Source organism: Mycteria americana, chromosome 3 (assembly GCF_035582795.1).
Source record: "Mycteria americana isolate JAX WOST 10 ecotype Jacksonville Zoo and Gardens chromosome 3, USCA_MyAme_1.0, whole genome shotgun sequence".
Taxonomy (NCBI): domain Eukaryota; kingdom Metazoa; phylum Chordata; class Aves; order Ciconiiformes; family Ciconiidae; genus Mycteria; species Mycteria americana.
This window is the reverse complement of record NC_134367.1, coordinates 80,681,812-80,695,526: the sequence shown is the minus strand read 5'-3', so window position 1 is coordinate 80,695,526 and position 13,715 is coordinate 80,681,812. Positions and strand designations below refer to the sequence as shown.

Below are 13,715 nucleotides of genomic sequence, written 5' to 3'. Positions count from 1 at the left end.
GCCTTCTTAAGGACAGAAGCAATAGTTATTCACATGTCTTAAGTGCTAGTAGGTGTGATTTTGCTTTATGGATTCATACCAGAGATGAAAAACTTACCTTAAAACTCTGTGTGCTTCAATGCTTTTTAGGCATTGACACTCTTTAAGTGTACCATGCACAACCCACTAACTGCGTTTTATACACCAACATACACACATATATGTATGTAGGTATCACACATATATGTATATAGATATATGTATATAGACATAATACAGTTCAATTTTTCCTTTTAATTTGGCAATTCTGAAACTATTCTAAATGGAATATCATTCAATGCCCATTACTGCAAATAAAACTCAATCAATTCAAGGTAAACAGAGAAACTGCTATTTCCCTAAAAAGTTAGCTCGAATAATTCCAAAGCTTTTCTTGCTATTATTATCCTTTATTTGGGATTACATAATTTAAATGTCGGTCTCCTACACTTGAATGCAACACATGAAGTATTTTTCTTGCAACATTAATTAATGGTGCAAAATTGCCTTTACTGGTGCCTAAAAGGGAATTCATACAGCATATGTAAATGTATTTCCACGTTGGTAAGATTGGACAGACCTCTGATCTACAGTTTGCACAGTTCAAAACAGTGATGCCACTACACAGCACTGGTTGAAAATATTTGATGGAGCATATTTTCTTGGAATATGCTGTTTCTGGCAAAACAATTTTGTAGGATCTTGTCATTTTTTATAAAAGCAGTTATATGTGAAAGATGTACATCACATCAAACTCAAATAGAATATTTGGGATTGACTCCTTTCTGGAATATTGTCCTGACTTCCTCCTTTCATATTGTTTAAACTCACTGATATTTCATTAACCTAATACATTATGTGAAATATTTTACATTTTTACAGGCAGCTTAACTCTGCCACTTCCCACCTTTAGACTACTTAACTTCCCAGCTTTATTCAGGTAATATATATCGAAATATGGCTACAAATAGTGTTATAGTTTAGCTTAATACAGTCTATTTGGTTTTTCACCCCTGACAGAATTTACCTTGCCCTTGTCACTTGATAAACGGTTGGCAACTATAGCTTTTTGTCCACTTAGCTCTCCCCAGATGTGGTGCAGTCTGGTACCGTGCCATTAGATGTCACTCTGGACCACGCAAACGATCAAAGCATAAACTAGCATCTTCCCATCAGCAAAACAATAACCCCAGTTTCAAAACAGGAGATACGTCTTCCAAGACTGTACCTTACCCATGTGCCCTCTCCAGTATGTACACCTTGGCCTCCACCTCCACGTTCCTCTGTGGCTACTGGCTGTCCTGACACAACAGCACACACTGGAAAGCAGGTCAGGCGCCATGCAGCAAAAACTCGGTCCTGTCCTCCTTTCATTTCATGAAGGAACAATTTCTAAGGTCCAGAGTTTTCCATCACTCGGAGATACCATGAAAAAACACAGCTGTGGGGTGCCTCTGGGAGGGCTGAAGGGTAATGCTGAGCATGGTGTCTGAGCTTAGAGCAAATAATCCAGCAAATCAGATGTTTGGTGGATTGGATCTGAAGCCAACTGGATCTGAAGCTAACCACTCTGTTCCTGCATTGCTTCTTATGGGTTGAGCTTCCTTTCGTCTTTTTGGCTGGTTGGTTTGTTTGTTTGTAGTTTTCTCCTGACTGAGTTGTTCCCAGTGAAGCAATTCATCAGTTTGTTGCAACTCCCGCAGGGGAAGGGGGGAAGTGATGGTAACTTTGATCTTGGGGGAAGAGATAGCAGTGGCAAGGTGAGGTGCTCCCACATCTGTTGGGTGGATTCTGCTGACGTTGAAATCCTGGGGGGAAAGAACCCTACATATTGACTTCTCATGGCAGCAGGATCAGAGTCTAACTGCACTTATGGCATTTATTATATTCCCAACCTTCCAGTCTAGGGCATCATTGCATTTTATGTATAAACTGTAGGGAGCAGAGCTGCCATGTCAAAACAGGACAAATTTTAAAAGTCCCCAGATTTCCTGCTGACATGACTGTATTGCACACAACAGCTGTGGAGTTTTGAGCACATTCTGGAATTTCAACCAAAGGGAAAAGTCCTCCTTGGTATAAGACTTTTGCCCATTGCCACACAGTTGACTAATTCTAAGCAGCTCACAAACAGCTGAAGGTGGGGCACCTTTGAAGTACCTTGTAATCTAATCACATTTATGTCTTTTTAGGCAGAGCACCTCATATGTCGCAGCAAGATAGGGTTGGATTAATTTAAAAGGAAATGAAAGAAAGGATTATAAAACCCCAGAGGTTATTAAAGGTTCTGCTTTCTGATAGCAGAGGTATTATACCCTCTCAGAAACCGCACTGCATACACACACACAGGTGGAAAGCCAAAAGAACAAGGGGTGGTAGGTATAAGCCCTGACAGCCATGTAAGTAAAATTCACTTTGAAACAAGTGAGAAGCATAGCACTATCAGGCTGAGAGCTCACATACCAGCAATGACAGCCTTCACTGGAGAACTTAGCCCAGAAACCAGTTACATAGGGAAGCGACCCTTATCCCTCCTCCAGAGATGGGTACCCAGAGCACAAGCTCCTGGGGGCCACATCACGCGACTGGACTGTTTTAGGGGGCTCGCAGTGTGCCTAAGATAGATGAAGTGACAAGCCTAAACACAAACACCAAGGATGCAGGAGTGCTGCAAAAAATACTGAAGTGTTCCAAGTCCAGCCTAGAGTGTAAAACTGACTTGATATCAGCATCAGGTGGGGAGTGTTCTTTGGGGTAGGCGTAAAGCATTTCAAACTAAGGCATTTCAAACTGAGGTGGCCCATTTTCCAGCAGGAAACCAATACCTTCCAACTTCTATCACCATCACCTTCACCATTACAAGGGGCAAGCTGCTGCTCTGCATGCTGGAAAAATGATGACTGAAGTTGCACCGCAACTGTTCTCCAGAAAACCTGCTGTATGATTCAGCTGGTGTCCTTGAATGCTCTGAGAGTTTGTCTGAGACAGTTGTCTTCTCAGCCTGCAAGACAGCAAAGCATGTCTTTTTGTCCTACCTTCATTCTCTTCAGCAATGTTAGAAAGGGAAGCGAGCATCTCCTCCTCTGTTACACCCTCTTGAGTTTCATCTTCTTTCCTCATTTTCCCACATTCATCCAGGGGACAACCAGAACCTCATCCCAAATCTCTGTCATAGGACAGTAAAGTATTGCCTGCCATCTCCTCTGCATTTCACCTTCTGTAGCGGAGAGAAGAGACAACGCCATTCATTTCAACATTGCTTCCAGAGCAACTTCCTGTTGCCTGTCCTTAATTTGATGTCCTGGGAGGGGTGGCTTACTGTCTTCTAGCCAGGATGGATCTGCAATGGAATATGATGATTAGCAAACAGAAAATGTACACAAAGCAAATCTAGCCTTCCAAATTTTCTCTAGGAAGAGCTTTACAGGATTTACACATGAATTCGCTTGCAGGGAAGGAGATTTGAGCATCTAATTTAAAACATCCTGTTCTGTGAAGACGAAATATTTCTTTGAGTGCCCACACATGTGAAGATGCTTTGTTTTCTGCAAGTGTTTCTGTGTTTGTCCTTAATCTGTACTGCAGCTGGTGCGTCAGTGTTATTTTACAGGTATTAAAAACATTCAGCAGTGTAGCTGCTAGCTAAGGTTTCAGACTCTTGATAACAGATGGCAGATGTTCTTCATGGTAGCAACGAGGATAGCAGCTGCCTCTGTTTTGGAAGAGCGAATGGAGAAAACTTGATCCACACTGATGTTTGGAGAGGGCTGGTCTTAGGGCTTCCGGCATACCTAGCAAAGCTTAAAAAAGCACTAATGTCTCACTTAAGGGAAAAAAAGATCTACTTTGCTGCTAACGTGGGTCTGGGCACTAACTTCTCCCCCTTTGCAAGGCAAACTCTGGGTAAGGATTTCTGCTATGTATCTACTCTGTTGAGAAAGAGCTTTTGAAAAACTGTATCTATACAGAAGAAAGAGGAAATTTATCAGTGCTGTAGGGAAGAGGAATCTGGGAAGCAGGAATGGAAACGACCTGATGGATAATTTCAGCTCAGTAAAAGGGAAGAAAAGAGTCTGCGCTACTTGATCCTACTTTACTCAAGCTGCTGCAGAAGGCATGGATGTGAGAGAGCTATGGTGTCTCTCAGGCAGGCTTGCACAATGCTCTCAGGGGACGACCAAGCCATGGCGTGGGGCCGTGAGCTAGCACTACAATTACAGACAGCGTGGCTGTGCTAGAGCAGTGCTGAGGCACAAAAAAAGGCTCAGGGATGCCAACACAATGACACTCACACAGTCCTGCTAGGACCTGAAGAAGTATCTCTGGACACATACTGGGCTGATGTAGCAGCTCGCTGCAGAGCTCCAAAAGGGCACAGTACTCCCATGGTCAGTGAGAACAGAAATAGCAGCAGTCTGTCCCGAGAGTGAAGAATGTCAGATCTGAGAGATGAAGAGCAAACATGTGCAGACAGGAGAAGGACAAGCCACCAAATCCAAACATGACCTGAATAATTTTTGGAGGTTCAGTTAATCCCTTAAGTGACTTCTGATTTCCTCTATTTCTCTCCATGTCATTCAGGATTCCTGATGGTGTTACTGATTTTTTTTCTATAATCATTCTTAAATATCTAGCTGTGGAAACACTTCCCAATAGACACTGCATTTTCAAATCCCTTCTCCAAGCTCCAGGTTAAATTAATGTAGTGGGGCAGGCAGCCAGGCAAACCTTTGACTGAGATCTAGAAATGCCTGCCCCTTGCTGACCTAGAAGTCATACTTACCTTGTAGCAATGCTATACTTTTCTGGTTCTCACACCAATACATTTGGCAGTAACTGCATACCAGTGCATCCTGGTCTACAGTGTTGTATAAACATAGTTACAAAAGCCCCCACGTGAGGTGTAAATGCTCCTCTGAAATTCCTTTGCCAACTCTTTGGCATTGGTATTTCAGAGAACACGCGTGCCCGCAACACCAAAGCACAATTATCTCAGTCAGTGGAACAAGAGCACTAGCAATTCCTGCAGTTGTGCTGCGCCCACTCCCAATGGCAGCATGTCTGTTGACCAGAAAACCTATTATCAATCACAGGAGACTGTTTTACAGGCAATAGGTCAAGCTCAGACCAAGCTTAATTCCCTGGACATTTTTCAAGCTGGATTCAGGTATGCTCAAAGTGGACCTGGCTCAATACCTTTAATAGACAAATAATTTATATGTAGGGAGTACTGAGTCACTACCATGAGAAATTTTCTAGCAGTGCCATAACCGAAATACACTCTAGTGTTACTTGTGCTTCTCCAGGAATTAGAGTGGAATCCTTTGGGAGAATTTCTCTGCTGTCTCAATCCTGATGCTTATTTAACCCAGCACCCTCTTGACATAGGTGTCTATCAATTCTGTAAGCTCCTCTACTCCTGTCCATTCAAGCAAGCCCTCCACAATGTTCTGAATGTTCTGAAGCTGAGTATTAGAACATTCAGCAGGAGGTGAGACCCAAGATGCTTATTTTATAGCCTGGCACAGGTGGGAAGAGTACCTGGTATCACTGCAGCCAAAAGGACAGCAAGACAAGTAAGAGATGCCCTGTATGCTCACATTCTTACATCAGAAAGACATGTGGCAAGAGAATGAGGCCATGTGGATCTCCTGTGGTGAGAGAATGAGATGTTATGTACAGTAGTACGTACAGAACATAGTAGTATGTATTTCACACAATACCAAATCATCTCATGTCCAATTAACTGTTATATGTCTTTTGGCAATCAAATTATGATTAAGGATTACTTGGCCATGGGTTGCTGATATTCATTTATAATACTTTCAGTGATTTTAAGAACCCAGTATTTTATAAAAAACTCTAGTTACAATGTCCTGTCCCCTGTCTTTCCCAGGTGTTCACATGGCAATGTACTTTGCAATCAAACTAGTCTAATAAAAAATCCAATTAAGAACGTAACCAAGGAATCTTCATAGGCACCTGACAAGAAACACAAATTTGCTGAAGAGGAATAAGGTGTAGAGAGGATGACATGGCAAAGTCAGGGTATAGATAATGTATATGTGTGTGTGTTTGTGTGTGTTTGTTCACAGCCTATTCACACAAAAAAAATTGTGAACAGAAATGTTAAACAAAGCACAAACTCCACAGCCTCAGTAGCAGAGGAATTAGAGATCAGCTATGCATCTCCCATTCATCTTCCCCATCCTGGAATGTGCAATATGTGCTTTAGCCCATCCCATTGCTGAGCACACAGTCAGTGTCTCAGCATGCTTGTAAGTTTTCCATTTGTTTTTCCACAGCTTGCTAATGACTTATAACTGCCCCTGATCACCACCCTGCTGCAAAAACGATGATGAATTCAGCAGACCCTACGTGCAAATGGCAAAGCATGCAAAACACTAACTGTTGGTACCAATATGCAACTGGAAGTTTTGCAAACCTGCTGGTGTTGCCTAACATGCTGAAAATATAGTCTCACAGAATAAGCACCATCTTCCTGCCAGCACAGCTATTCTGCAATATGCCTAAGAGCAAAGCGCCATTGTCTGTAAAGTAATTCAATTTTATTCAGTAGCTAGTTTAGTTAACCTTTACAGGAAAGAAAGAAGTGAAAAAGAAATAAATATCACTAATTTAGTTTGCCACTGCTCTTTTTAGACATGAAAAAATGAAGCAAAGGCTTTGTTGATGAGAAACGTTTGCCATAATATTGCTCCACTGATGCATTTAGCAATACTGCGGTGGTGTGATGTACACCAGTAAATTTTGCCAATTTATAATGCTGAAGCAATCTCTGCTATGGTTTTATCACTGACCTAGCTTTGGGGCCCAGACAGTCCCCAGCTTTGGGAAATGGAGACACAATTGAAGCTCTCTGACTAATTCTTTCAGGGTAGACTCAGCAGGAAAGCACGCTCCCCAAGGCATATTCTGCGTATGTCTGCTCCTTCTTATAAACAGAGGCAAAGCAATGGTTGAAACACAGGATTCATTATATGGGTTTTCATACACTTCCATCCTAGCAAAAGGAAAGGATTTAACATTATCGGAATGAAACAAGGCATTTGATAATGCTGCTTCTCCCATCTCAGATGTTGCTGACATTGACGTGCTTCTGTGGGGATACACACATCTGCACTTTCTAAAAGAAGTCATTTAAGTAAAAACATTTCCCAGTTGCCACAGTGCTCAGTGTGATTCTTATACACCATCATATAAATCTTATTAGCTCACAAAACTCACAAAAATATTCCCACTAACCATTCAGATCAGTGGAGCAAACTGGATCTGCCCCATTTTATCTTTCCTAGAAAAAAGAACGCATTTTAAAGCATGTCCAATAAAATCAGAGTCCTCACAAGTCAGCAGGTTGTTGGCTTGGTTTTTCTGCTTTTTAGTGAGAGTCCAAAAGGAGCAGGCCTATGAGCATCCAGCAAGCTAAGGGTGAATTATCTGAATGTGTTCAATGCCTGTTAGTCAATAAAAGTACATTACCATGCCATCCTCCGCATTGCAGTCTAACCCCCACTACCTGCACAGATCTCCAATGCAAATAAATACGAACAGCAGCTAAGTCAGCATGCTGTGAAACAGTAAGAGGAATTCCTCTTTCTTTCCATGTTCCCCCTGGATATCCTTAAGCTAACTATTTTTAACAAAAGATGTTTTGTTCTGAATGCCCTGACCCAGAATTTGCAGAAGTATTTGACAAGATTAAAATTAGTGGGTCTTTAGGCTTCAGTTTAGCAAGATACTAAAGCATGTGCCTGACTTGAAGCATAGAAGTAGTACTTTTTACTTCAGTGGAACCACTTACCTATTTAGAGTTAGGTGAGTGTTTACATATCTTGCTGAATAGGTGCCTTGGGGCTTTCTAACCATATGTCCTGAAAACTTTCACCATCCTTAACTAAGCTTGTCGATACATCACTATGAAAGGACCCTTTTTACTCCCTTTTTTTTCTGGCATTGTGTTTTATTCTCATTGGAAAAACTATTTGAGGTTGTTTTGCACTAACTAAACTTTAAGCTACATCTGTCCAGAATAAAGGTAGTGCCCTTCCTTTATAAGACCTCGGAGTTAATCAGTGGCATCCTACAGTGGGGCAGGAGGAATACTTTATACTCTGGAACTGCACACTGGCATGTAGCTTTTCCTGCTGGAAATACATTCCTTTTTCAAAAATGTCGGCTTAGACCTTACATACACCAGATTTTGCTTTGTTTTTCAGAAAAGTATGGAAATACAAAAATAGAAGGATCATAGAGAGTTACACACGCATGTGCACACACACACAGAAAGAATGGTGAAAAGGCAAATCCACATGCAAATGCTAGCTAAGAATCTGATGTGAAGTGTACGATGTGAAATATAAAGAAATGGAACAACAATTCTCTGATTGGTGTAACTTTAAAGTCTTTGATGGATTCATTTCTTATTAATGCTGGACAAGTGAAAGAAGAAAACTGGGATCCCTTGGACTAGAAGAAAATAAAAATGATAAATTATTAATTCAACAAAACAGCAATAAAAATTCCAAATATTTTAGAAGACAGCTGTGCAATCCAAAAGTATTTTCAATATTAGCAGAAAAGCCCATAAGTAAAAGTAAGGTGCGCCTGTAAGAATGAGAGCAGACCCTGGAATGGGGGATTACAAATCACTTGGAGTAATCTGGTACACAAACAAAAAAAGGTGGCAGCTTGGATATGCAAACATGATCACCTATACTGAAAAGCTGTTGAAGGGTAATGAAGGGAAAGCAATAATGAAGAGCAAAGACTGAACTGGGAGGAGTGTCTGGAACTGTACTGCAATGTTGGTGGAATTCACGTTTAACATTAACAATCAGGAAGATGGTTTTAAACAATATTGTAATGAAATCTCCAGGTGATGTGAACTTGCTAAGCATTATGAATGATAACGAGGGCAGAAAAATATTGCTGCAGAGCCTACAGAAATCAGGAAGACAGGAAGAAAGTGAGGTTCTGTTGGGAAAAAAATGCAAGCTATAGTTGGTGGGAGGAAATATGGAAAGGAGCGAGGCTGAGAGAGAGAATTAGGGACTAATATCAGGACTGACCAGCAGTCAGTTCTGAATTTTCATTAGGATGCCACTGAACGAGATCAATAGGTGTAAAAGAAGGTATCACTCGATGTGGAGAAATAATCATTATTCTCCTTGGCTTCTGATGTAACATTATGAGGCAGACTGTGTCCTGGTTTTGTGTGCCTGTTTTCAGGCAAGTATTGACCTGCAAACTCTTCTTAGCAGGAGCTGAGGTGAAAAAGGGCAATCAGCACCAAGTGAGCACAATCCAGTGCAAGGCTATGAGCCACATCAGAGGAGGGCTAGTGCCAGAGCGGACAAAACAGGCCTAGCCCGCAGAGACAACAGAATGACCATGCTCCATTTCCTCTTTGCCTGTGCCCCAGCCCAAACAGCCAGCCTGGCTCCTTCCATCAGAACAGAGGTGAGGTTTTGAAGTGATGGGGAAGGACGGCTGCCCCTCTCAGCAGCAAGTTACTGATAGCTCCTCATCAAAAACTGCCCTACTCCTATCTCTGTGGGACAGCCTTCTGGCCCAGCTCCTCCCTTTAGGTCTGTCCATCCCGCGGCAGAAGCACCCAGCATCCACATTTGGCATCTCATTCTTAAAGAAGCCAAATTAAAAATTTCCTTTATTTCCAAAGAGTCTTACACCAGCTTTGTGGCCATGAACACGTGGAGGTGCAGCAACTCTCTGAGCACTGGCCCCAGGCCAACCATACTCACATGTGCCCCCCGGATACCTCTGGTTACGTTCTGTTGTAAACTTAGACCTCTTGCAGTTCAGATGATTTCTTTGTGCTTTCACTTCTTCCCTGTTAATTTAGGATAGCAATGCTTTCAAGATCCTTGGCAAGAAGCCATTATAGCCATGCCAAATTGTATCACTTTTTTTCCATTCTCTATTAGGTTCCCACATCTCCCATTCTTTCTGAATACTGATGCCCTTAACTCTGTTTTCTGGCTTAACTCTCAGCCTTCTGTCCCCAGACTCATCCTGGCTACTGGGTGCCACTCTTTCTGCCTACCTGGATTTGTGGTCCTCACCACTTTCTCCAATCTCCTGCATATTCTGTGCTTCTTGAGTCCCCATCTGTGCAACAGTTGCTTATGTGCCCCCCCAGTTTGCCTATGTATCCACAGATTTATGGATATGCATACATTTTTATGTGGTCCAAAATATGGGCTTTTAGTTACAAAGATTTCATGTGGAGGCCATAAACTGGAAAGAGACAAGAATGAGCACTTTCGTGCTAAGCTTGTAACAGTCGTCAGCAAAGCCTCCTCCCTCCTCCCTTCCCTGCAATCCCCACCGTTGTGCTGGGAGTGTCACAAGAGACTCAATCTGCAACCCTGTGAAAAATAAACAGAAATAATCACAAAAACAGATGGACATCTCCTAATCCCTCATAGCTGAAGGCAGGATTTTACTCGTGTTTTTAGAAGATTCCTCTTTCTGAAGACCTCCATCAACTCAAATCTGGTTTTGTAGCAGAAGCTGTATCTGTCAGCTGCACTCTCACTTCCTTTTCCCTATCCATTACCATGTAAGCTACAGTTCAAAAAGTCATTTTTTTCAATTCAAATCAAATTCTCTGAACTCTAGAAAGAGACCTTCCCACCACTGATTTGTTTCTTTCTAATTAAATAAAGTAATCCTTGAGACATCAGCCCTTAAGAAGAATGTTTTCAAAGGCAGCTGCTCTGCTAATTAGACGAAATGCCTGGACAATGGCAATTTACTTACAGTCACCTCACGGAGGGACATGCTATACTATGCATTCTCTGGCAAACAGGGCAAACAGTGCTAGCACAGAACTAATGCTACCCAGTGTGGGCAACATAAGGGTTTAAGTTTAGTCCACTTTCAGGATATTCTTAATGGTTGAACTTAACATTTCCAAAAAATGGCAGAAGGCTCCATCCCACATCATAGCAGAACCCTGTAAGCAGTGCCTCAGTCCTTTTACATTAAAGGATATGCTCAGTACATGTCTTTTTGGGCATAGGATGAACAAGAGTGACAGGTACAGGAATTGCACTTTGCCTTACCTTGAGTAGGCTAATGGCTTGTGTTAGGCTTGGCTCAATCCACATGTGACTGTTCTGCATCCTCCAACTATCCTTCTAAACATCTGCCAGATGTCAACAGCTCAGAAGATTCCCTCAGGCAGTATCTCTGCATGAGACCCTCAGTGGGATCGATGCCAAGAGGCTTGTGGAGCTCCAAGGAACAACAGGACAACACAGAGGTAGGGGGGCTGGCTGGCAAAGTGAGGATGCTGGTGCACACAGAGTTTCTGTCATGTCAAGAGACAGTCCTAAACAAACAGATTCTTCCTCAACTATTGCTACACATGCCAATATCAGTACAGGCTAAAGACACAATTAAAATACACACAGGCTGAAGCCTATGTGGGGAGACTATATCCCTCCACAAGGTAATGTTACCAAAAAACCCTCTGAATTATTTTTCACAACAAATCATAAGCAAATGCGGGAAGCAAACTGCAATTTAGCTCTTGAAGTTGTCTGGTATACCAAAGCATTTTGTGTACTCTGTGTAATCCAAAGCAAACATTCAACTACTTTTCTTTTAAACACATCTGGAGGTCAATACAAATTGTTCTACCCTTAACATTAGTCCCACACAAACTGGCTAATACACATCCACAAAACAGGGAGTAAAGTCATTTCTGTGGTCACATGAATGATTTGGCTTCACTTTCAAGTCCTACCACAGATTTCCTGTTCGATCCTGCATAAAAGGGTTAACCTCTTTGTACATCTCCATCTGCCAAACAGGGTAAATAACACCTGCCTCCTTTCTGGTAGTTTATGAGGCTCTGAGGGCATGTCTCTACCACAGGTGCAGGCACACCCAAGCTGGCTCCATATGAGGAACACTAATTGTGTTGCTCATTTTTCTAGGGATTCAAATTAAAATGCCCAGTATTCAATTTACCAAAGTGCTGAGTGCTCAGAACTGCAACTGAAGTCAAAGGGAACTCTGCTTGGAACAATAAAATAGATATATATTAACTGTCTAATACTAAGAACACTGAAAAATCAGGCCAAAGGCATCTCCAATGGGCACCTAAAATGAGCAAGCGTCTCTGAAATGAAACCCAGTGCCCCAGGTCTCCTCCTAGAAAACAAAAACAGCTTTATACCTTTTGGGATGTTGTAAAGACATTATTCACTCATACCGTAAGGCACTTAAAAGCTAGAATGCAAAGTGTATTTTTAAAAAGCAAAAGGAAATTCTATCAGCAGTGCACAGCTTAAATGATCTGCAGTAAATAAGGCATGAGCTGGAGCATGAGTACAAGGGGCATTGAGTAGTTGCCCACTGATCAGTAGTTGCCCACTGATCTCCCATCTTTCATTGTACACACTTATTGAGGAATAGACCTGTGGAACAACACTGTGTGATCACGTCATACAAATCAGGATCCAAAAGAAGGTTATGTAGACAAATTGTTCTGCTTCCTACTGTTTTGGTGCCTGATTTTGCAACCATATCGTTCCTTTACTACAGCTTTTTCGTAAAATTTAATTTACCTCAGGATCCATAGGTGGAAAACAAAAATCTTATTCCAACTCTTGCATAAATCAAGAATAATGTCTTTGAAATTAATGGAATTAAAGTAACATAGGTGAAAAGTCAAACCTTTTGCCTCCTGAAAAGTGCAAGCTACATTTCAGCATTTGGATTCAGTGTACTAATGTGTTATCTATAGACTGCTCCCTTTTTTTTTAAATCATTCTTAAAGTCTAGTGAAACTTTACACAGCATCAATATCAAACATTCTTCTCTATCAGTCATTAAGAATAGCAGAAGTTTTATAAGTCCCTACTATGAAGCTTTCACCTTTACCGCTACCACTCCCCCACATAATCTCATAGTTTTAAATTTGAGGGCGATTCACACCTTTTACTCTCTCCTCCAGAAATCGGATAACACAAGCTATTTGTTGAGTTATCTGAAAAGATTAAGTGACATCACAAGGGTTCTGGGGAAGAAAGTAATCAGTACAACAGAGGGGATAATCAGGAAGCTGATTAGAATAAAGATACTGCTGTGATATAGCCCATTTGGGATTTAATGTATGAAAAGATAAAAAGATGAAAGAAGAAGAAGAACAAAGAGCAAGGGATAACAGTTCCTTGTAAAGGAAGGAGGAAAAGAAAGATATATGACCTTATATTATCTAATTCTCCTACCAAGTACATACTAACTGGTATTTGTGTTGGTGACTCATATTTGGTTGTGTTAGAACATGGTTTGAATAAAATAAGGAACTGTGCTGTATGTCTGTTTTAACAAGTGCCAAGCCAAGTGATTTACAAAAACGCTTCAGCTCCTCATACCTGCAATGACATTTTGCAAGATTCTTGCCACATGCCACACAGGGATGGTTGTTTGCCACCCTCCATCTGAGAGGTGACAGCATTTCATGCTGTCTTTTGTCAGCACCTTCAAGAGCATCTCCGTTTTCAACTCAGTTTTTCTTTTCACCTTGTAGATGACGAGTTCTCGCATCTGTAGATGCCAGTCATCCTGGCACTAAGGCATTGCTCTGCACAGGGAAGTTCAGCAAGATGAATGGGGAAAGAAGAAGAGCAGAGGCATGTTCA

General features: G+C 41.5%; 1 protein-coding gene and 1 long non-coding RNA gene across 2 annotated transcripts in view; both read right to left on the bottom strand.

Annotated features, from left to right (window-relative positions):
* Positions 1-13,536, bottom strand: part of LOC142406944 (sulfotransferase 6B1-like) — a 54,564-nt gene extending 41,028 nt beyond the window's left edge. The window contains exon 1 of the mRNA XM_075495811.1: positions 13,449-13,536. Within this exon, the coding sequence (XP_075351926.1) occupies positions 13,449-13,536 (88 nt within the window). The remainder of the gene's footprint in view (positions 1-13,448) is intronic.
* On the bottom strand, positions 261-11,295 carry LOC142407755 (uncharacterized). The gene is made up of 3 exons (XR_012775034.1): positions 11,127-11,295; positions 3,054-3,358; positions 261-1,826 (listed from the first exon to the last, which is right to left on the bottom strand). It is a non-coding gene; the product is annotated as an uncharacterized LOC142407755 (long non-coding RNA).
* Positions 13,537-13,715: the final 179 nt, after the last annotated feature.